The sequence below is a fragment of the Notothenia rossii genome, assembly GCF_949606895.1.
Source record: "Notothenia rossii genome assembly, chromosome: 7".
In the NCBI taxonomy this organism is placed as follows: domain Eukaryota; kingdom Metazoa; phylum Chordata; class Actinopteri; order Perciformes; family Nototheniidae; genus Notothenia; species Notothenia rossii.
In genome coordinates this window covers 3181560-3205398 of record NC_136905.1, presented here as the reverse complement: position 1 = coordinate 3205398, position 23839 = coordinate 3181560, and the positions used below count along the sequence as shown (strand labels likewise).

At 41.4% G+C, this 23839-nt stretch overlaps 4 protein-coding genes across 4 annotated transcripts in view; 3 read left to right on the top strand and 1 right to left on the bottom strand.

Moving 5' to 3' along the window:
• The window catches only part of LOC307013496 (N-acetylglucosamine-1-phosphodiester alpha-N-acetylglucosaminidase-like), a 12643-nt gene extending 1841 nt beyond the window's left edge, over positions 1-10802 (top strand). The window contains exons 2-10 of the mRNA XM_079640896.1: positions 64-272; positions 2360-2627; positions 4855-4994; positions 5772-5880; positions 7395-7523; positions 8009-8118; positions 8677-8799; positions 9722-9785; positions 10313-10802. Coding sequence (XP_079497022.1) covers positions 64-272; positions 2360-2627; positions 4855-4994; positions 5772-5880; positions 7395-7523; positions 8009-8118; positions 8677-8799; positions 9722-9785; positions 10313-10487 — 1327 coding nt within the window. The 3' untranslated portion in view covers positions 10488-10802. The remainder of the gene's footprint in view (positions 1-63; positions 273-2359; positions 2628-4854; positions 4995-5771; positions 5881-7394; positions 7524-8008; positions 8119-8676; positions 8800-9721; positions 9786-10312) is intronic.
• LOC307012830 (uncharacterized protein) overlaps positions 1-23839 on the top strand; it is a 271685-nt gene that overhangs the window by 36987 nt on the left and 210859 nt on the right. The gene's annotated exons all lie outside the window — the stretch shown is intronic.
• On the top strand, positions 11006-16394 carry LOC307012823 (uncharacterized protein). The gene is made up of 2 exons (XM_079640012.1): positions 11006-13613; positions 16257-16394. The coding sequence occupies exon 1, from the start codon at positions 12631-12633 to the stop codon at positions 13567-13569; it is 939 nt and encodes a 312-aa protein (XP_079496138.1). The 5' UTR covers positions 11006-12630; the 3' UTR covers positions 13570-13613; positions 16257-16394.
• LOC307012846 (C-type lectin domain family 12 member B-like) lies at positions 16879-18992 on the bottom strand. The gene is made up of 7 exons (XM_079640044.1): positions 18875-18992; positions 18393-18467; positions 18130-18201; positions 17575-17745; positions 17323-17486; positions 17093-17196; positions 16879-17016 (listed from the first exon to the last, which is right to left on the bottom strand). The coding sequence occupies exons 1-7, from the start codon at positions 18900-18902 to the stop codon at positions 16893-16895; spliced, it is 738 nt and encodes a 245-aa protein (XP_079496170.1). The 5' UTR covers positions 18903-18992; the 3' UTR covers positions 16879-16892.

The following is a 23839-nucleotide window of genomic DNA, read 5'->3' as shown; positions in this document are numbered from 1 at the left end:
GCTAATGCTATGCTAACTGAGTGCTAACAAAACATCTTATCATGCATTCATTTGTCTCGACAGCGTCTCCACAGACGTTCTGCTGCCGTACGCTGAGGGCCACGGTCCCTCTCACTCCCATCGCCACGTGAGGGACTGCCAGGCCGTGACCTTTGGCACGAGGACGTTTGAGAGCTGGCCGTCCAGCAGCCACGACACACTCCCAGTGGCCCGGTCCAGCGTGTTCATATCCGACATGCCGGGCGGCGCCGAGAGCTCCCGCTGGGTCTACGGTCAGTGAAGCTTTAGGCTCGATGGAGCTATTTCTCCTGCTGTCTAGGGGCCTTTATGTACTTCCAAATAATAATAATAATAATAATACATTTAATTTACAGTATATAGCGCTTCTCATCTGCCAAGACAAATCTCAAAGCGCTTCACAATAAAGGACACTAATAAAAATAAAAATGAAAATAGGATAAAAGTTAGAGATAGCGATAAAAATGGCAGTACTCCAGGTGTACCATGCTCAAAGTTTATTGGAAGGCCTGCCGAAAGAAGAGGGTCTTAAGGCCGGTTTTGAAGACCTCGTGGAAGGTGCAGATCTCAGCTGATCTGGGAGGGAGTTCCAGAAGTGAGGGGCGAACCAGCAGAAGGCTCGGCCTCCCATTGTCCGTAGACGTGTGCGGGGGATGTAAAGTAGAGGAGGGTGGCTGGAGCGGAGAGAGCGGGTAGGTGTCTGGGTACGGATGAGGTCACAGAGGTATTTTGGGCTTTGTTTATTCAGGGCTTTGAGAGTGAGAAGCAGAACCTTAAACTGGATCCTAGTGGACTGGGAGCCAGTGTAGTTGGGCAAGTATGGGGGTTATGTGTGCAGACCTTTTTGCACCGGTGAGAACTCTGGCTGTGCTGTTCTGGACAAGTTGCAGGCGGTTGATGGATTTGGCTGGGAGACCGGAGAGGAGTGCATTGCAGTAATCCAGTCATGAGAAGACGAGTGCATGAACCAGTTTTTTGGTGTCATCAGTTGAGAGTGAGGGCTTCGGTCGAGAAATATTTTTCAGGTGAAAGAAGGAGGTCGTGGTGATTTGTTTGAAGTGGGCTTGGAAAGACAGAGTGGAGTCAAACCTTACACCAAGGTTGGTGACAACAGAGGAGAGAGAAATGAGCCAAAGTTGATTGGCGAGATAGTTGGGAAATACTGTTTTCTCCACTCTTTGGGATTATTTGAATGCACTGATATCATGTGTGGCTCTGAACTGTGTACGGCCTGGCAGCTGCCTGTTTTTGATAGGAGAAGGCAGAGCATTTCAGGTTGTTGATATAATCTGTGGAGACAGGCACATACTTGTTGTCTCCTACATTATCTCACATTGCTGGGAGTCCAGAAGTCGCAGATGACCCATCCAGATGACCTGACATTCCGGCACCCGCGGCCGATAATAGGGGCGGGCCACCTCGATTTACGGCTTTGTTGTTATCTATCTCCATGTTTTGGACGATATAAGCCTGATGTTTTTCGCTGCTCCGTTGAGCAACATACCCCATGTGTGTGAGTTAACCCATATCCTTTGTATGTGATTTAACTCTGCTCCTTCTTGCAGGAATAAACTAGAACCTGATTATTGATTCTCAACCTGGTGTCGAGTGATATTTTCTTAACAGGAATGGTGAAAAATGTTATATTTAAGCCGGGGTCTCGTTTTGGGGTTTGGGCATAAAGGCTCTACAACGCCCCCTATACAAAATTGCAAAAGTTGAGCACCTTGTTGGCGTTTCACATAAAAGTCTGACATTTTGTAGGTATATGAAGCATGGTGAGACGCACAAAAAAGCCTCTTGAAGGTTTACCCTAAAATAAAAGGCCGTCGGATATTTTGGACAGTTCTCTTTAAACATCCACGGTAAAAACATGTGGAATATGAACACCTATTTGCAACATGGTCCCCAATCTTATAAAAGAACAAGACAGACAGTCACACAAAACATGTACAAAATCAGAAACCTAATCTAAGTATCACAATATAAAAGTAATGTAATCTGATTACTTTCCCTTACTTTGGGATTACCTCAACATCAAACACAAATGAATGCAGTACGTCTACCTGTAATATGTGTTGATCTTTATCGATACACTGTAATCCCGTAAGTAATCTCCCTTTGGAAGAAATGTAAAAGTAAGGACAGTTCTTTTTTTTTTTGTATCCCGTTTTTGTATATACGTCTCTGTAATATATATATACGTATTTTATGTAACTCCAAGAGAATACAGTTAATTGTTTTGTATCCTGATTACGTAGTCCCGTTACATGTCATCTGTTACTCCCTAAACCCGGTCACCTGTGACATCAGCTGGTTTGCTCCTATCCTCTGTCTCCAGGTCATATGACGGTGGTCCCCGACCCCCTGAGGCAGCTGTCGGTGTTGGAGCCGGGCGGGCCGGGCGGCTGTGAGAAGAACCGCAGGGTCTCTGTGGAGGAGACGGCGGCGCCTGCAGGGTGTTTGTACGCCCAGAACGCCGGCTTCTACAACATCACCTCCGACGGGTGTCTGGGCAACGTGGTGAGCGACGGCCGCATGGCGAGGGACAGCGGGGGGGTGCAGAACGCTCAGTTTGGCATCCGGAGGGACGGCACCCTGGTGTTCGGGTAAGACAAGCATTCACCTTAAGTAGCCCATGGAAGTAGGAAGAGAATTACAGCGTATTATAGTCGAGGTGTCAAAAAATCAGCTCCTAATGTCTTTCCCTAACCACTATTCCTTAACCTGCGAGAAGCGTCATGGAGTTAAGGACTAAGGAAAGATGATAGGAGGATCCATCAGGACTTAGGAAAGATGATAGGAGGATCCATCAGGACTAAGGAAAGATGATAGGAGGATCCATCAGGACTAAGGAAAGATGATAGGAGGATTAATCAGGACTAAGGAAAGATGAGAGGAGGATCCATCAGGACTTAGGAAAGATGATAGGAGGATTCATCAGGACTAAGGAAAGATGATAGGAGGACTCATCAGGACTAAGGAAAGATGATAGGAGGATTAATCAGGACTAAGGAAAGATGATAGGAGGATCCATCAGGACTTAGGAAAGATGATAGGAGGACTCATCAGGACGAAGGAAAGATGATAGGAGGATCCATCAGGACTTAGGAAAGATGATAGGAGGACTCATCAGGACTTAGGAAAGATGATAGGAGGACTCATCAGGACTAAGGAAAGATGATAGGAGGATCCATCAGGACTTAGGAAAGATGATAGGAGGAATCATCAGGACTAAGGAAACATGATAGGAGGATTCATCAAGACTTAGGAAAGATGATAGGAGGATCCATCAGGACTAAGGAAAGATGATAGGAGGATTCATCAGGACTAAGGAAAGATGATAGGAGGATCCATCAGGACTTAGGAAAGATGATAGGAGGATCCATCAGGACTAAGGAAAGATGATAGGAGGATCAATCAGGACTTAGCAAAGATGATAGGAGGATCCATCAGGACTAAGGAAAGATGATAGGAGGATCCGTCAGGACTAAGGAAAGATGATAGGAGGATCCATCAGGACTAAGGAAAGATGATAGGAGGATCCATCAGGACTAAGGAAAGATGATAGGAGGATCCGTCAGGACTTAGGAGAGATGATAGGAGGATCCATCAGGACTAAGGAAAGATGAGAGGAGGAATCATCAGGACTAAGGAAAGATGATAGGAGGATCCATCAGGACTAAGGAAAGATGATAGGAGGAATCATCAGGACTAACTGCACTTACACATTTTGCCTCGTAAAGTGTTGCAGAAAACAATGTTTTATCGTAAACTGTAAAGTGTATTATTACTCCCGAAAGATGAGCCTCAAACAGAGCGTCAGACGGCAGAGACAGCTTTGTATTTACGGAGCTCCGACGCCACGTTGTTGTTGTTTATGTCCGCGGCGCCATCTTGTATACGGGCGTCATGTTCTCGAGATAATTTATATATCTTAAATACAAGATCAGCGCCACAGTACTCGTACTATATATTTCTAGAGTAACGCCTGCATACAGTGAATGCTTTTGTATGTCACTGGTGTGAAATGTAACAAAAACGACATGAAAGAACAATTAAACCCAACTCAGAGTGGAGAAACGCCGGAGGAGGAGCCCCAGCTAAATCTATATCGCCATCAGGTTCGCTACATTCAGAATATTTTCACCACTTGCTGTCAGACACTTCTTTCTGACGGGGAACTGAAGCGTTTAAGTACGATTGCTTGTCTACCTCTGCCTCAATCAGTTAGGCCAGTTTGTGATTCTATATTAGGTGTTCAAAGGGTTTGTTGGAATCACTGTGCTCATTTTAAAGCCACCAGATTCTATTTGTCGAAATGCAGAACACAGACGTTGCTGGTTTACCACTTCCTCTATATTTAAGAGATGGATTCACCAAAGTCTCACGACAATACAAACTAACTAGCAAATCATCACATTTGTAAACCAGAAACCCCTGTGTCCTGCAGGTATAAATACTGGGGGGTTTTTCAATGGAGTCCGGTGGATGCTCTTCCCCGATAGAAAGGGCGTTCTGAGAGGCAGGCAAAGCAGCGGATATCTTCTAAATATAGCGTAGACTTGCACTAATGAACATTCTCAAGATATTGAAGTGACTGTTATTTTTTATATATTGATTGTTGTGTTATTTAGGCCTTAATGTGTGCCAAGTCAAATGTGTCTTTGATTGTGTATATGTAGGTATATGCATTTGCACACATATTTGTATCACTCTGTCTGTACACAGAAACTGGAAGATTGACAATGAAGACTTGAGACTGATGTGCCTGGGGCGTGTAGCTAATTATCAGACTATTAACGTCACACAAATTCTAACTATGCATCTCTCCAGGTATCTGTCTCAGGAGGACGTTCTGGACCGGTCCAACCCGTTTGAGCAGCTGGTCAGCGGGGTGGTGTGGCTGCTGAGGAACGGAGAGGTTTACATCAACCAGAGTCTGAAGGCCGAGTGCGACAAGATAGTCGATATGGGTAAAGCAGAAGAAAAGCATCCGCTAAAAGTCACAGCATTTTTTTTAAATCCTCAAAGATCGGAGTCTTTTTTATAGCAACTTGTCTGCAAGGGAAAGAACTCACACAAATATCAGATATTTTCAATTTGGCCATTCCTTAGAGACCAAAAAACACACATTTCACACCTTTGTTTTTTAGCAATCACACCCATTAAGAGATTAAAAAAACACACAGAACTATATGCGTTTGAGCGGCTGCTACTAACAACATTTTGCTTTCAATTTGTCCATTCATTTTTACATCCATTGAATTACTTTTTGTCCTGATCCATCTTTATAAAAACCTGTCTGAAAATGAGCTGATTAGACTTTGGCCACTTTGTGATGTCATAACGATGTTTTGTCTTGTTTAGCCATTAGCCAATCAGCAACCAAGGTAACCCCCCCCTTATCCCCTGAATCTCCTCCTAGAGCACCATTGAGTTCTTTGTAACCAAATGTCTCTCAGAGGGGCGTGGGGAGGGGCTCCTTATTTTCATCTAAAGTAACAGACAGAGAATCAGCACTTTGGAAACAGGGCTGAAACAGAGGGGATTATGGGTAATGCTGCAATGATCTGTTTGGTGTTTCAGCCAATCAGAGACAGGCTCTGGATATTAATTATCTGAGACCGATAATATACTGTTGATAAAGAGAATAGGGGACCTTTCCTTTCTAGAATAATGATTTGGATACGGTGGTCATCTGTTGTAGTTTTGAACCGAATGAAAAATGGTTGTGTTTTATATTCTGACAGAGCTGTTTCGTGATTTTGTGGACGTGCGCTCAGCGAGGACGGCGGTCGGTCACGACGTCAACGGAAACGTGGTCATGTTTCACGTGGACGGACAGACCCACAAAAGAGGGTAACTCTTAATCACATCGATTCCGTGTGAATCAAACCGGAGTCTATAGCCTAAAGCCATGGGCTAGAATGTAATCAAGTACATTTACTAAAGAACTGTTTCATTTTTGAGTTACTTTTACTTGATTATTTTCATTATATGCTACTTTACACTTCAGCTACACTACATTTTGGAAGTCATGCATTCAAAATATTCCTCAAGTGAAAGTAGAAAAGTATTCTCATCAAAATATAGTGAAAGTAGAAACAGTAAAAGTAGTCATTGTGCAGATTGGTCCATTTCAGAATAATATATATATATATAATTTATATATATAAAAGTAGAAGTACTCAGGTCTTGTACTTGAGTAAAAGTAGAAGTACTCAGATCTTGTACTTGAGTGAAAGTAGAAGTACTCAGATCTTGTACTTGAGTAAAAGTAGAAGTACTCGGATCATGTACTTGAGTAAAAGTAGAAGTACTCAGATCTTGTACTTGAGTAAAAGTAGAAGTACTCAGATCATGTACTTGAGTAAAAGTAGAAGTACTCAGATCTTGTACTTGAGTAAAAGTAGAAGTACTCAGATCTTGCACTTGAGTAAAAGTAGAAGTACTCAGATCTTGTACTTGAGTAAAAGTAGAAGTACTCAGATCTTGTACTTGAGTAAAAGTAGAAGTACTCAGATCTTGTACTTGAGTAAAAGTAGAAGTACTCAGATCTTGTACTTGAGTAAAAGTAGAAGTACTAAGATATTGTGCTTGAGTAAAAGTAGAAGTACTCAGATCTTGTACTTGAGTAAAAGTAGAAGTACTCAGATCTTGTACTTGAGTAAAAGTAGAAGTACTCAGATCTTGTACTTGAGTAAAAGTAGAAGTACTCAGATCTTGCACTTGAGTAAAAGTAGAAGTACTCAGATCTTGTACTTGAGTAAAAGTAGAAATACTCAGATCTTGTACTTGAGTAAAAGTAGAAGTACTCAGATCTTGTTCTTGAGTAAAAGTAGAAGTACCAGAGTGTAGGAATACTCTGTTACAGTAAAAGTCCAGTATTCAAAATGTTCCTCAAGTCAAAGTAGAAAAGTATTCTCATCAAAATATAGTGAAAGACAGTAAAAGTAGTCATTGTGCAGATTGGTCCATTTCAGAGTAATATATATGATATGTTTTATAATGATTGATCATGAAAGTGTTCTCAAAGCTGGTAAAGGTGCAGCTAGTTTGAATGACTTTGTATACTGCAGGGTAGCTGGTGGATTTACTCCAGGTGGAACTAAAGTCTGATTTAACACTTGATTATATTTCATATCATTCATCCAGATCTGAGAAGTAACTAGAGGGATTGAATACATGGAGTGGAGGAAAAGTACACCATGTACCTCTGAACTGTAGAGGAGTAGAAGTAAAAAGTAGCATAAAATGGAAATACTCGAGTAAAGTACAAGTACCTTTAGATTGTACTTAAGTAGTTGAGTAAATGTACTCAGTTACTGTACACCTCTGATCATATCTCTCGTGTGCTTGATGATGCTTGGCAGTATGAGTCTCTGGGAGGTGGCAGACTTCCTGAAGAATAACGGGGTGATCAACGCCATCAATCTGGACGGAGGAGGGTCTTCCAGTTTCGTGATCAACGGCACGTTGGCCAGCTACCCTACGGACACATGGTGAGAAGTGCTTATAAACGTGACTCAGACCTTGGACCTAACTGCACGACTCCAGACAAAGTTCGGAAGTACAACAAAAATACAACAAAAATACAACAAAAATCGCTCATTTAGAGGCAGAACGTAACAAACTGCAAAAACATGGAACTAAAAAAATTGATTACGGAATATAACAACAAAGACTCTTGGTTTCAATCACTGACTCTCTTGACGACACAAGACAAAATGGCGCATGAAAAAGGGAGACAATTTATACACGAGGTAATGGGACACAGTCAATCTAGGGAGGGGCTGAAAGGCGGGAAAACACACAATGGCAGGAACGAGAGGGAAAGGTGAGTACAACATAAAACAGGAAGTGCAGGGACAGACGGTGCAGGAGTGACTGTAACTTAACAAGTGAACAATTGCAAAAACCAAGCACCTCATACACATCAGATTTAAAAACAGAAAGAGGTTTAAAGGTGTTTTTGTCCCCCCCACAGCGAGCCTGGAAGCAGGTGGCGCTGTGCTCGTCACGTCTCCACAGTGCTGTGTGTTCACCGGCGGCGCTGCTGGCCTGCAGACTGCAGCGGACACGGGGTCTGCACCGCCAGTAACACACACACACACACACGCGCGCACACAGACGCGCGCACACACACACACACACACACACACACACACACACAGAGGAGGCTGTATAGGGAACGGAAATGTGACGTCAATGTGACGTCATCAACGGCAAATCGTCCATATTTAGAGGAGACCTGTTAATTAACTCAACCTGTACAGCGAGTAGTACTCAGATCTTGTACTTTAGTAAAAGTAGAAGTACTCAGATCTGGTACTTGAGTAAAAGTAGAAGTACTCAGATCTGGTACTTGAGTAAAAGTAGAAGTACTCAGGTCTGGTACTTGAGTAAAAGTAGAAGTACTCAGATCTTATACTTGAGTAAAAGTAGAAGCACTCAGATCTTGATCTTCAGTAAAAGTAGAAGTACTCAGATCTTATACTTGAGTAAAAGTAGAAGCACTCAGATCTTGATCTTCAGTAAAAGTAGAAGTACTCAGATCTTGATCTTCAGTAAAAGTAGAAGTACTCAGATCTTGTAAAAAATGTTTTAAAAAATGTTTTTTGTTTTTGTATTAACTTAAACACATGTCTCCGTCAGTTTGCCCTGCAGGTTTTTATGGTCTGTCCTGTGCTGAGGAGTGTGCGTGTGAAGACCCGTGTGCATGTGACCCGCACACAGGAAGCTGCAACAGCACGTCCAACAGAGGTACTAATAGCAGAGGTACTAATACCACGTTTTATGATAGAAATGTACAATAGGGTCCCAAGCACATAGAAACTGCAGGATGCTAACTTGCATATGTTGTGTTAATTAGCATACAGTACATGCAGACAATAGTTAAAAAATGGATTGGCCGATTTTGGAGGTGATTTAGGATCTTGAATACATTTCTGAAGTTTTCAGGATCAGAAATGACCGTTTTAACCAGAAAGTGGTCGTATATGTACTCTGTGTGACTCTCTTTGACTACCATGAGTAGTGTTGGACATTGGATATAGAGAACACAAGATGAACATTATTATCTCTGCTGTGGACACTTTGCTTTCAATTAAATAACTGGTACCTTGCTCAAGGGAACCACGGCAGGGCCCAGGAGGTGAACTGGGACTTCTCCAAGTAGCAGTCCACAATCCATATTTTAAGTCTGTTTGGGGACTTAAACCGGCGACCCTACGGCTCCCAGACCAAGCCCCTACTGACTGAGCCACTGCCGGATGATCCTGAGTCCCCTATATCTTCCAAAATTAATCAAAATCAGCCCAAAGACAGAACAGAAATGGCCACTTTCTGGTTAAACTGTAGCGTTAGATCCGGAAAATGTCAGAAATTGACTAAACATCCTCAATAACCCCCAAAACCACTCCAGAATTGTCTGAATCGGCCAATTGATATACAAGATCAGCGCCACAGTATCATCTCATTCTATATCCAGCTAGAACAAACCCTGTTAGGTACTTGACTTATATCTCTGATGTTTAAAAAATGGTTTCAGGGCAATCTATTCTACTGTTGTCCCATGTTTTCTATTTGTTCTTTTATTTTGTCCATGTCTCCCGTTGGCTGTTGCTTCTGACCTACACTGCCTCTCTGTGTATCTCACGTTGATATTACTCTCACTAGTGCCGTTCTTATTCCTCCACAGCGGTTCAGTGTTTGGGGAGGAGGCGACAGAAGGAGGCGTACAGACACGAACCCTATCTAACGGAGTGAGTGTCCTTCTGTCCTTTCTTAGGGGAAACATTTGAGGAAGACTTTTCTTTCAGATTTTGCAATTCTCATGTTATTTTTTGGGGAGATGTTGTCGTTTGGAGGTAAATGATTTTTGGGACACGCTTTAGATGACATATTTGTTTTTTGAGATATTGTGATTTGGAGGAAAGTGGGTGGGAGATTTTGACATTACGATGTCGATTTTTTCTTTTGTAGATTTATTTTTAATTTGTTTGGAAAATGTGAGATTGTATTTAGATCTGGTTATTTGGTTGGAGATTTATTTTAGATTTTATAGTTTGGGTTCAGAAGTTTTTTGTAGATTTGATGTTTTTCTTAGGATTCTGTACTTCGGATGGAGATTTATTTAAATTGTTGGTCATTTGAATGTAGATTTTCTTTACATTGTGATCTTTGGTCTTTAGGTTTGTAAAACAGCTAAAGTACTGTGCAGCCGTTACACCGTTCCTAATCCCGTCCACATGCTGTTAAGAGTACTTTGTAAAGCTCCCTCTCTGTGCAGACAAACATGGCTGATCATCACGCTGACGCTGGCCTCTCTGCTGCTGATCCGACTGCTGGCTCACTTCCTGCGGGCGACTCGCAGATGGCTTCTCTTCGGTTTTTCCTACACACAAGTTCCTCTGAGCGACGTGAAGGGAGAGGCGCTGACGTACAGCTTTCTGCAGCTTCACTGACAAACACACTATCATATCTGGGAGAAAAGCCCAGCAAACCAGAGAAGGCAAAAGTACACACATCCTTTACTCAAGTAGAAGTACAGATACTCGTGTTTAAAAATACTCTGGTGAAAGTAGAAGTACTGACTAAACTTCTTTCCTCAAGTCAAAGTAAAGAGGCTTTGAAATGTACTTCAGTAAAAAGTACCCATAACTAGCAGCTGTTTTAAAGAGTACCTGACCTCCCTTTATATTAATAGAACAATAATGTCATTGTTAGCTAATGAATGTTTCCATGGTGACCAACGGCAACATGACAACGTTTTCATTGGTCCCTCTTCTTTAGAGAAGACTAGGAAATGATGGATACACGGATCGTGTTCAAATCAATAGGCACGCAATGACTCTGAATGATAATGATCACGCCACCAAACACACATTCAGACTAAAGGAACCAGCCTGTTTGGAAAATGAGAGAAGTAGAAAGTACAGGTATTTGAGTTCAACATGTAAGAAGTAGAAAGTACAGGTATTTGAGTTCAACATGTAAGAAGTAGAAAGTACAGGTATTTTAGTTCAACATGTAAGAAGTAGAAAGTACAGGTATTTGTGTTCAACATGTAAGAAGTAGAAAGTACAGGTATTTGTGTTCAACATGTAAGAAGTAGAAAGTTCAGGTATTTGTGTTCAAAATGTAAGAAGTCAAAGTAAAAAGTCGTCAGAAAAACGCGCCACAACATAAGTAACCGGATCAGAGTAACATTAAGTACAGTCCGCGGCATATCACATCATAATGTATCATATATCTCCTTATCTGAGTCAGCTTGTTACGATCTGTCTGTGTTGTGTTTTGTCTTGTCTAGATCTGTCTTTGGTTTCCTGTCTGTGTGTGTTCCCTCCTACCTGTTCCCTATATTTATTAGACTATTGAAAAAAAGATCATGCTCCAAATAAGTCCAACGCCCACTACACCACTGCTTTTCACTATAGTAAAAAAGAATTTTTGGACGGACACTATAATTTACAGTTTTTTTACTATGTTTAATCTGAATTTTCTTTAACATAAAAAAATCTATATTAATTCTGACTGTTCTACATCCAACTCACAGGTTTATCATTACTTTGAAAAAAAAGAGATTATTAATTTAACCCTTTTAGAAGGGAAGATATGGTCATTTGTTCTGGCAATGTCCTTTTCGAGCCTGAGACCTGAAAAACAGGCTCAGGGCTTAACAGGTTCATTACCAAAAATGGCATTTCTATCCTGTTATTAATGCATTCAAATCGTGATTCAAATGGCCCGCCACGAACTTCCGGGAACTTTCTGAGTCTCTCTGAACCACGTGACGATCAAGCATTTTGGACTTCCGCTGTCGCAACTCTTCTCTTTATATGGCACTGCACTGGGCTATATATTCTTTAAACTGTTCAACTTCTTTTTTAATAGTCATAATTGTCTTTTTGTTCACAACTTCTCCACATTTTGAAGTGTTTCCCGATCCAGAACAAGCTATATTTCTTCCTGGCTTGCTCTATAATGATCCAATGCAATACCAACAACAACACAAACTACAACAACCCACACATTGCGCATTGTTTAAAGCGGTTATAAAGTGTTGAAGCGCTTAAATTCGAAACTGTTTCAACCTGTCACCTGTCAGAATCGAGACGAGGCAGTGCATTGAATCACCTGATTGGACGGCGAACCAGTGAGTTGATTCATTCAGGAAATGAAGCAGTTGCTGCTTCGGACGTCACATGTCACGTGATTTGAAGCAATTGCTGCTTCGGAGGTCATATGTCACGTGATTTGAAGCAAGCTTCGAAGCACTGCTTCTAAAGTCCACGGTTTGAACAAGCGGCAAACTCTGGGGAACAGACGGGACGCCAATACGGAAGTGCAACACACTGCAGTTCATACATGGGCCGCTAGGGACTGACTGCAGAAAGGAGCAATTTCCATAGACCCCCATGTTAAAATGCCCAACTTTACAGCAGAAAAAAACATGTTTCTACCCATGGATGCAATAAATATTATTATCGATATAGTTAGATTCCACCTTCATGATTATGAATCTGTGAGTGAATTGTTTTCTAACACGACCCTTTTATTTATATTAGGTCTTAAAGTTTTTGCATAAATTAGGGCGTGGTCACTTTGATGGACATGTACATTCCTCACTGCACTGCCGGGCTGATCGGAGCATACAGCAAGACTTTCCTGGCCGGCTCTGTAACAGCCGACTGTTGCAGCCAGGGGTGGCGCTGGATCTGCGTCATCCACGCTGCGATCCTCGCCTGGGAGACAGCCACGGATGCGCACAGCGTGAGTGCCGATCTCCTCCGCTTCCTCTGGAGCCACGGTGGTGGACCGCTCCACCAGCGTAACCACCGAGTTGGCCAGCAACGCGATGTTATTTTCCGCCGCAGACGCCTGAACCGCACATTGGTGCGCCCGGTCAGCCTGGCGGGCGACATACTGGTCCTTTGGGGAGGCCAAAGTAGGGCGCCGTCCGGCGATCAAGTTGGCCTGCCTAACCCCAAAAAACGCTGTCAAGCTCGGCTCCAGAGCGGGGGTGGTTGGGAAACCCTCCTCAGTGAATCCCTCCACCTTAGTGACGGGAACAAAGGTGGCCACCGGAGCCCTCAGGGTCCTCGGGTTCGCCGCAGCCCCCTCCTGGTACCTCCTAATGGCTGGGAAGCGCGGCCAGATCGGGTCACTCCTGCCCGTCTGAACCCGGGAAAAAACTCCGGCCATGTCATCCAGAGCCACCCTTTCCCGTCCTGGGGGAACGAGGAGACCTCTGCAGGCTGCCGCCTTGCCGATGATCTCCGGCAGCTCCAGCATTATGCCCCCCAACGCCGGCAGCGCTGTGGCAACGGAGAAGGGCACCGCGTGCTCGGCCGCCACACCCGTACCTCGCTCCGACCCCGTCTCCCCCGTCCGGGGGAGAGGGGGGAGGGGAGAGCCACATGGCGAGCCATGGAGGGAGACGGGGTAGGAGTCGTCCGACTCCTGCCCAGCACTCGGCTCCAGAGACAGGCTGTCGTCCCTGTGCTCCTGGACGGGCCAATCGTCCTCCTCAGCCGCAGCAGCTAGAGCGTCCGCTCTTCGCGTCCTGTCAGACTGAGAGGCTCAGTGAGGTAAAGGACTCTGAGTGTTTAGATAGTTCACTTTAGTCTAAGTTATCTCAGTGAGTCTCAAACGTTTTGATCACAATTTATGTAAACAAATACTTCCAAGGCACACCTTTATAATTATTAGGATAAATAAAAACAGGTTTGAAATCATTCCAATACTATAGGAAAGTAAACCAAAAATATTGTTTAAAACTGGAGAGATTTAAAAATATGCATAAATAAATAAATGTCAGCTGATAAAATAAGATATGAATGAACAACACAAATAAAATAAGTTACATTTATTTGTTATTGGCTATGGTAGGTTATTGGAAATGTTCACATACTTATTTGATTAATAAAATGCAAACCGATCTTTTTCATATGGGTGTTTAGAGTTGTACCCCCTAGATCAGTCTCTAATTGGGCGCTCAAAGTGCACCAGATTGAAGCATTTTACTTTAAAATGTTAAAAAAAATCTTCCCGGGGGGGCACCCCTGGACCCCCCTAGAGGATGTGAAGTCCACCCCCCCAATTAAAACATGTTATAATATTAAATACATTTGAAGCCTTGTTATATAAGCTGTCCACCATGTCAATATGTTTATCTTTTTGTAGTGAGAGACCCCACCTAATTACCTACCCCACCTAATTGGTAATTTTGGAGAAACCAGCGCTAGAATTTGAAAATACACAGCCGGAAAAAATCTGCCACTTCCTTACAGAGCCCCTCCTCCAACACACACGAACGCCCACATGAACAATGAGGGCACAAGATCAGTTTGTGCACAGATGGAAGGCTGACAGGCAGGTAGGCCATCCAGTTACTTTAGCCGGTCCGCTAAAATGATTGGTCGTGCTTTTTACAGAACCACGGCTTCCACAGATGATATTTTTTTAATGGATTTTTTGTCAAAGCACTTCAGATATTCATTGCTATCAGGATGTTAAGAGCATTCCATGGAATATAACAAAAAGTGTATCTCGAGCCGGTTTCTCAAACTTACCCCACCGTTAAATCTTTTTAGGGTGCAGCTATGTTTTATTTATTTCAAAGTGGGCACATTTTAATTATATATTTGTTTCCTTCAAATGTGCAGAGGACTCCCCAAGTGCTGTGTTTAATTTATTTTAAAGTAGGCCAGTGTATTCTTTTTAATTCTCCTTATAGGAGTTCTTTGTTTCTTATTAGAGGTTAACAGTTTTATATTACGTAATAAATAGCCTAATAAATGCAAAACAACTGTAGTTTCTGTCTGATACAACAATAAATACAACTTTATTAGCTATTAAGCTATAAAATATGTTTTGCGGCTCCAGACAATTTTTTTTTTGAAAAAGGAGCAAAATGGCTCTTTTGGTCAAAAAGGTTGCCGACCCCTGGTCCGGGTCGACCTCACATGGAGGGGCAGAGTGTTCCAGAGCCTAGGGCCAGCTGCTGCGAAGGCTCGGTGCCCTCGGGTTTTGAGCCTGGTCTTGGGCACTACCACCAACTATGTGCAATATTTGCAGTATGTGCAATATATACATGCCGTTAAAAACTGTGCAATATATACCTGGCTGCTAAATCCGCAGAACTGTCACAGGGTGTGTATTATGTAAAATGTGTAACTTTAAAAAAATATATAATGTCTTTTTTTAATCTTGAATACTTGTATGCATACTTTAGGTAGCATTAAGCTGTTTTAGGCTCTTGTCTGCTCTAACAATGTAAATGTATCCCCTGTGGGACTAGTAAAGGTATTCTGATCGCAAAAACCAAGCCGATCCTATGCTGCGTTCATGGAGCTACGTGGAAGTGGGGAAGGACAACGCTTGATTGCGGATACGTGATTTCAGATTCTAGCACAGTTTATTGCTCTTATACCTTGATTGTTGCCAGGTACTACGATGCTCAACAGCTCGCTTGACGGAACTTTGATGCTGGTATCAGTTTTGTTTACCACCAATCACGGGAATTTTGTGTATAGGAAGTGTGTAGTTGTATTTCTTGCGCTACCTAACATCCATGAAGGCATCATGACAGAGGGAGGGCTGTCACTCAGGGTGCCAAACTACTCTTTGGTAAGCCCCGCCCCCCGAAGCAATATCAGGGTCAAAAGACTGAAAACGACAAAAAGAGATCTGAAAGTGAAAAACGATCTGAAGGCGAAAAAATATTGAAACCTGAAAAAAAAAGATTTGAAACTGAAAAAAAAAGTATTAAAATATCAAAATATGTATAAAAGTGAAATATGAAAATTCATATTGTATTAAAAAAAATTGCTGAACTGAATCAAAATAATATTCAACCTGAACAATTATTTCAAATACTTTTTTTTGTTTTGAATACAACATCGTATTTTTCAAAGTTCAGGATGAAAACTTGGACTTTCAAATAAATTGTATTTTTTTGAATGATCAAAACTTATGACCCTGAAATAGCTCTTAGAAATAACTCTGCTACACAATTATTATTATTATTATTATTGAAACATGACCGGTAAGTTTCAAATTTGTCCGGTAAAATAAATTCTGTCCGGACATTTGACCGGCGAGAAAAAATCCTAGCGGAAACCCTGACATATAGATAATAAGAATCAGTACGAATTTATTTTGTATTTGTATGCATTTCCTGTTCGGAAGGTGACGCTGTGATAATGACGATTTTATTTTGTAATTCTTAGCGTGCATGCACTTCCTGTCCTGAGAGTGGAGGTGTCCTCAGAGTGGAGGTGTCCTGAGACTGCAGGCAGGCTCCCATGGAAGATTCTGCTCCCCCTGACTGGAGTCTGCTCTTCTAGCGGCATCTCGCGATCGGCGTGTTGGAGACCTCTGAATTAAATGATCAAGTCACCTCAAGTCAGAAGGCTCAAGTCCCGAGTCATTGGTGTTCAAGTCCAAGTCGAGTCGCAAGTGTTTTGTGATTTTGTCAAGTCGAGTCCAAAGTCATCAAGTTGCTGACTCGAGTCCACACCTCTGCAACAGAATAACATTATTCACACAAAACAGTATAACTATTTTAACCATCCATAACTAATAAAAACACCATAAAAATGTTAAAGAAATAAATATTTGCATTAATTTTGCCAGCCTACATAAATTAAGTCAAACTAAAAGTACATCGATTTTAAAATAATCTACATTATGAGTTAACTTTTGTGTTTTATTGTTTGTATCGAGTTTGTGAAACGTTTCTGGAATTACTGTTTTTTTATCCTTTTTTTGTTTTATTTTTTGGTTGGAAATAGTTTTTATTCACAAGTAATTCATATTTTTTTTTCAAAGAGTTTCCAGAAACCTTCTTAGTATTATTGCTTTGTTTAAACAGACAGAGCCTTCTTCTGGCAGATCCATTGATGTGTTTCATCACAGCTCACTGATGACCATCTGTTTTTTTTTAAAAACAATGCACAGCGACCGTCAGCAGGAGCTGCATTAAAGGAGCTGAGGAGAGAACATGATGTTTAGACAAAGGCTGATAGATGTTATTATTCAAAGTGTTTAGTAACGTGTCTCTTACCCATTAGTCAGATCACTTCCATCCACCCACTTCCATTTCTTATTTACAACTCTCAGACCAATCCAGAATCCACTATTTCCAAAGCTGTCAGTATTGATTGCTGCCTGGAAGACAGAGAGAGAGTTGTCAGATATTTAAACATTAAACTGTAATAAACACACAATGACCTAAAGACCCAAAGAGTGTTCAAACCTATAAACACAATTACTTTCTAATTGCATTGGGTTTACCTTTTCCTCTGAATCGTGTGCAACAGCCAAATCTGAAATCTTTCCTTTGCAGTCTTCTCGAGCTTCTTCCCAGGTTTTCCAACCAGGAGGAGGAGGGCTATTATACGCATTGCAGCTGGGCTCAGTGAGATCCCAGCCCCTCTGACAAGGTATACACTTATCATCTGAAACAACAGAGTCCAAACAATCAACATCATGCCTGACTTTTGAAAACATTGTAATTATGACCTAATATATAGGATCTGAACATACCGGTGTTTCCTAAGCAGTAGGAATCGATGCTCCACTGAGCTCGACTGATGTTGAGCTCATTCCAGTTTGTTGTCATGTCTTGAATTTGCTGTTTCAAGTTGTTCTCCCGTGTCTGCAGCTCCTTGATTTGTGAGTACAGCTCGGCATTGTTTCCTGAAAGTTCAGAGGTCACTACAGAGACACAGAGGAAGGTGTTAGTCTGTGAGGCTTGTGTCTCTGAGTGTTTGAATGTTCTTGATAAACATTAAAGAATGGGTTCACTTGTTTGCTTCACATAGCAAAGAGCTAAATGCATTTGGAAAGTGACTGGTCTCCTCTGTATTGTAGGCATGATACAAAAGCTCTGACATTTCAAACCACTTCCTTTTGCAAAATATGGAGACCACAAGCAGACACACACACACTTCCCCCTTAACACATATGTCAGCTTCCTATTGCAGAATATTCTCAGCAAACGAGAGGGGAGGTGTTGTTGAATCAACAGACAGAGTTACAGAGCTTCAGGTCACATCTAATACAAACTGTTGAACTGACTTTCACACAGAAGATACTCACAGTAGATACGGAGACCCATGATGGCTAACAGCATGAGCCAACACACTGCTATCAGAAGAAGAAACCTCCGGCCTGAAAAACAATAATTCAGTTAAAAACCTAAACAACATGACAGTCACAGATGCTTAGGATACATTTAGAACAAAAAGAGACGATTCATATTCACACTTTCAACTTTCTTTACTCCCATTTTTGAACACTATGATTGTATAAATCCCATTTTGAAAATATTAAATGTGGATTGTTTTGTGTTCATGATGCACCTGCACCGGTTCTCTCTTTAGCCACAGCGCCTCTTGATGCATTAACATAGTCTGCTTCTTGTTCTTCAATTTCCTCTGAAAGATAAACACATTATTTATATGCTAATGCAGTTTTACTCCCAGTGTGTTGAGCATCCACGAGGAACCATTGCACTGAAAGATGGATTTTATTTTTTGTAAAGTTTAAATGTATAATAAACGTTCTGGTCACGCTGAAAAAGCATAACGTTCATCAGTTTCTGACTCGATTCATTCAGAGAGAAACAAATGGATTGAATTTATAATTCTGTTTTTATCAGAGTTTGAAAATCACAATTTTAAAGATCACATTTGAAATAAATGTTGTTATTTTAAACCCTTTGTTGCTCAGATCTGGTCAAGCATCAGAAACACTATGAATAGGAAAAAATGTAGACAATGTCTCGCCAAAAGAAAAAAGCAATGTTTTACACTCACACACAAATTAGAATATCTTTAATTACCCATTTCCTGCTGAGTTCTTCTGTTCATCGTGGACAAGAGTCTGAAGTCCTGCTGCAGACCTGAGGCTGTCTGAGAGCGTCTGCTCTGATGTGACGCTCTTTAGGGGACTGCTGCTCTGAGGTTAAGGTGTGAAGTTTTAATGTAGGTCAGTGTCAGTCACGTTGCAACCTGGTTGCAACCTATCAAATAGTTTTGACCTTATTTGGCTTGATTCAAACTTACTGACAACGCCAGCAAGGGATATGAAAGAAAACGACAAGGACAAATTATATGTATGGGGGGAAAGGAGGGATGGAGACTTGTGGGACCCCAGTGATGAGTGGCTGAAGGTCAGAAACAATTGTAGTGACCAGAGAGGGGGGGGGGATATATCCAGTCTTTGATATTGTTACATTACATTACATTGCATTTAGCTGACGCTTTTATCCAAAGCGACTTACAATAAGTGCATTCGACCAAGAAGATACAAACTAGAAGAAAACAGAATCATATAAGGACATCAGGTTTCATAGAGCCAGGGCCGTGGGAAGTAGGGGTGCTGAGGGTGCTGCAGCACCCCCTGGTGGAGGACAGGGGATCTGCACTTCCACAAGATATAATTTAAAAAAAACGAATTTTCAGCCTTGATGTAACAACATTCATAATTAAGTAAAGATAACACCCTTTTCCCCGGTTACATTTTCCATTTGCCCTGTACGATGGGCGCTGTGAGTGATGAAGTGGGGGATGTTGGCTTAGCAGGCGCCCGCAGCTCACAGCCAAAGTGAGAGAGAGATAGATAGAGAGAGGGGATACCGCGGTACCGGCGGGGATTGTTGTTAGCTTCTGCTGCGCTAAAGGATATAAGAAGCTGTTTCTACAATAATGTGGAGGGAGAGTCCTCTCCTGTCAGACTGAGAGGCTCAGTGAGGTAAAGGACTCTGAGGGCTTAGATAGTTCACTTTAGTCGAAGTTATCTCAGTGGGTCTCAAACGTTTTGATCACAATTTATGTAAACAAATATTTCCAAGGCACACCTTTATAATTATTAGGATAAATAAAAACAGGTTTGAAATCATTCCAATGTAGCTATACTATAGGACAGTAAACCAAAAATATCGTTTAAAACTGGAGAGATTTTAAAATATACATAAATAAATAAATGTTAACTGGTAAAATAAGATATGAATGAACAACGCAAATAAAATAAGTTACATGTATTTGTTATTGGCTATGGTAGGTTATTGGAAATGTTCACATACCTGTTTATTTGATTGATAAAATGCAAACCGATCTTTTTCATATGGGTGTTTAGAGTTGTACCCCCTAGATCAGTCTCTAATTGGGCGCTCAAAGTGCACCAAATTGAAGCATTTTACTTTAAAATGTTTAAAAAATCTTCCTGGGGGGGTACCCCCGGATCCCCCTAGAGGATGTGAAGTCCACCCCTCCAATTAAAACATGTTATAATATATAATAAATTTGAAGCCTTGTTATATAAGCTGTCCAACATGTCAATATATTTCTCTTTTTGCAGTGTATTGGTCTTTTGTAGAGGTTTTTCATTGCCAGCTAAAATATTGCCTTATAGGGCAGCACATTGGTCAGAACCAGCCCTGGTGTGATCCCCACAGCACCCCCCATTTGAAACATGTTCCCACGGCTATGCATAGAGCCAGAAAAAGTCAAGTGCTACTCAACTGGCTTTAGATAAGCCAGTCCTTTATTAGTATAAGCAGTGATGTAGTGGGCGTTGGACGGGGGGGTACGCCGTACCCCCACTTATTTGGAGCATGATCTTTTTTTTAATAGTCTAATAAATATAAAGTCATTGCCAGTGTTATCAGTTGCAAGTGTGTATTTGTTGTAAAAATGACAAAAACATAATACATTTTACAGTGTGTGTGTGTGTGTGTGTGTGTGTGTGTGTGTGTGTGTGTGTGTGTGTGTGTGTGTGTGTGTGTGTGTGAGAGAGAGAGATCGTTGGAGCTATGTGCAACTCAAGGCATATGCTCGAACAGGAGCTGCCTGGAAGCTGCAATCATGTTGCGCGCACTATCCGTGCTGACTGTTCCCACAATGTCCCAGTGTCTGGCTACCTGCACAAAGTCAAGTGCTCGGCGCAGTTGTCGGCGAAATGCCGCTCCTCTGTTTTCATTGAAACAGCTCCTTATATCCGTTAGCGCAGCTAGCTAGCACCAGATGCTAACAACAACAATACACGTAAGGTGTGCGCGTTCTCCCTCGCTCGCGCCACACATACACACACCCTCCCGGTCCTCCCGATGGCCAGTCGGTGCCTGCCGGTGAGCGTGGAAGTGTGGTCTGCCGCAAGCGGATGGCAGGAGCAGGGCTGTCAGCATCAGCTTGTAGATCAGGGTTATTCAACTCAAATTCAACGAGGTCCAGTTAGAGAAAATGTCCCCATGCAAAGGTCCGGGACTTCAAAATGTCTAACTTGCTTTATGAATTAGTGTGATATATAGAAGTAGGCTGTAGCTGTATCAACGTCTGCATGTAATCAACAACTGACTGCGAATCAAATAAAGAAAGTACAATTCAAAAACCACAATATTTATTGTTAATTAGCATTGAACTATACAGATATATGCAGGTGCTCATTGGTTAGTGTTAGGTTTCCCGAGAAGTGACTGGAGATGAGAACCCGCTATGCAAGCACTACAACAGAGACATTGGTGAAGTATAAAAAAAAAAGGCTTTATTTCGTCCACGACACTGACAAGGAGTTGACGAAGCACACGTAGAGGGAAGACGTGGAGCTGGGCTGATCAGGAGGGGAGGCTGGACGTGGCAGGCAGAGAGGCTGGAGTATTCGGATCTGGAACAGGAAAAACAAGCAGGATTAGGAAATAATTTCCTTTCACAAGGAGCATCAAAAAGTCGCTAGGAAAAACACTAGTAGGCCTGGACGATAGTTTACCACTGAAGATTAAACGAAGAACTGGCAAACTCTGAGTATGGGAACCAGGGTTTTAAGCAGGTGCAGGTGAGTAGTGGCAATCACTGAGATGAGCAGCAGCTGAGGAGGTGAGTTGGCGGGAATCGGAATGTAGTTAGCCACGCCCAGCCCGGGAGACAGACACAGACACAGACAGGGAGAAAAAGAAGGAGGAAGTACTGCAGATCCTCACAGTTTGCCTGGAACAGGGGCGGACTGGGACTAAAATTCAGCCCTGGAAACTGACGCAGTCCGGCCACATGAAATGTCAAATGTTAGAAAACCGCTGGTCATTTTTTTAAAGTTTTACGTCCGATTCGCTCCTTTTTTCCTGACTGTACACAGCTCCAGTTTGGGCTTTGGCCTGTCATCAGATTTCATTTTTAGTTGCTGCTGTAGCGGAAGTTTAGTAAAAGTATTTTTGATGAAAGAGAGAATAGAAATTCAAAAGTCAAACTAAAGCTACATTTATTTTTAATTATTACATGGCATGATACTTTCCAAGGTTTGACATAATGAATTGTGCTACTTTTAAAGCAAGCAGCGATGTTTTCAAATCTGTAATCAAAAAGCTCCTCAAAAACGCTATCGAAGCAGTTCCTGCCGTTGCTCGTTAGTTCAAACAGTAACAACGGACTATTTTTCTTAGCGGATGCATGTCAATTTAAATCAATACATACAACTATTTTTTAAATCAATAAAATCATTTTCTAAATCCGTAAAAGCATTTCAATTAATATTGGGAGTCATAACGTTACTTTGTTGAGAATGTGGCCATAATCCACATTATATATGAGTTAACTTTTGTGTATTATTGTGTGTATCGACTTTATGCAAAGTTTATGTAGTTCATGTTATTTTTTTCCTTTTTTAGTTTGACAAGGTAACATCTCTTTAAATGTTTGAGATTTGTATTTATTTGTATTTTTGTATTTAAGTACGACAATCCATAGTTTTACATTTATAGGCCTGTACATGTATGTCATTTTCTTCAATCAAAGAGTTTCCAGTATAGTATGACTGCAGTGTTTAAACAGAGAGAGATAAAGCCTTCTGCTGGCAGACCAATTGTTGTGGTTTATCACAGCTAACTGATGACCATGTGTCTCTGCTATATATCATTCCAATCACTTGCACTATTTCACTATTTCACTCTTTTTCACTCTTTTTTCCTTTTGTATTTACTATTTACTTGCACTGTTTATCTGTTTTCTTGTGTTGCTCTGTTGGAGGAGCCTGTGACCTGAGACTTTCATCGTCATAACATAACTGCACCATAGCTATGCACGTATGACAAATAAAAGCCTTGAACCTTGAAGTATTTACTCCACTACTTCCCACCTCTGCAGCAAACAGACACTGACAATGTGTTCATGCAACGGATGACATGCTGAGCAACAACACTGCAATCCAGAGACTGCAAAACACTGGAGGGATGTTTGAGAAGATGAACAAATACTGGTTTAATTTATGAATCTGATGATGATTTTGAGAAAAGGGGCTTAAGGAGACACAACGGCAAAAACTTCAAAAAATAATTGCCGGACTTTTACTTGTTATAAAGTATTTTTGTGTATGTCAATGTTATTACTATTATTCTACATGTACCGTGTATGAAACAGTAGTAAGTGAGAGGCAGGTGAAGGACAGGTAACAGTTGGCTTTGTGCCACGTGGAGACAAAAGTTAGTCATGTGACCGAATTACGTGAAGTTACTACAGAACGTCAAACATACCGGAAACGGTTGAAATGTGTTCAAAATAAAAGGTAAACAGAATTTTAGGAGTCAATTTATGTCAATGATTCAAGGTTTAAAGTAAAAATTATGCAATACTGTGTAAAAAGAGACAAATTAGTCAAATGACATACAACTTTTAATTAAGTTTGACTCATCCTATTTTGAGTATTTAGTAAAACCTAATATTTTTCACATGCGTACTATGACTTTAAAAATAAAACAGGGACGTGGTACCTTAACATTTTATGATTAATAATAATAATAATAATAATAATAATATCGTCTTAC

Excerpts from the sequence above, each read along its gene's own strand:
- LOC307012846 (XM_079640044.1), bottom strand. The coding sequence starts at position 18,902 with ATGAACAGAAGAACTCAGCAGGAAATGG. Across the intron at positions 18,202-18,392 it reads TAAAGAGAGAACCGGTGCAG|GCCGGAGGTTTCTTCTTCTG; the intron begins GTGCATCATGAA and ends ATTGTTTTTCAG. Across the intron at positions 17,746-18,129 it reads CATGGGTCTCCGTATCTACT|TGACCTCTGAACTTTCAGGA; the intron begins GTGAGTATCTTC and ends GTGTCTCTGTAG.
- LOC307012823 (XM_079640012.1), top strand. The coding sequence starts at position 12,631 with ATGGACATGTACATTCCTCACTGCACTGCCGGGCTGATCGGAGCATAC.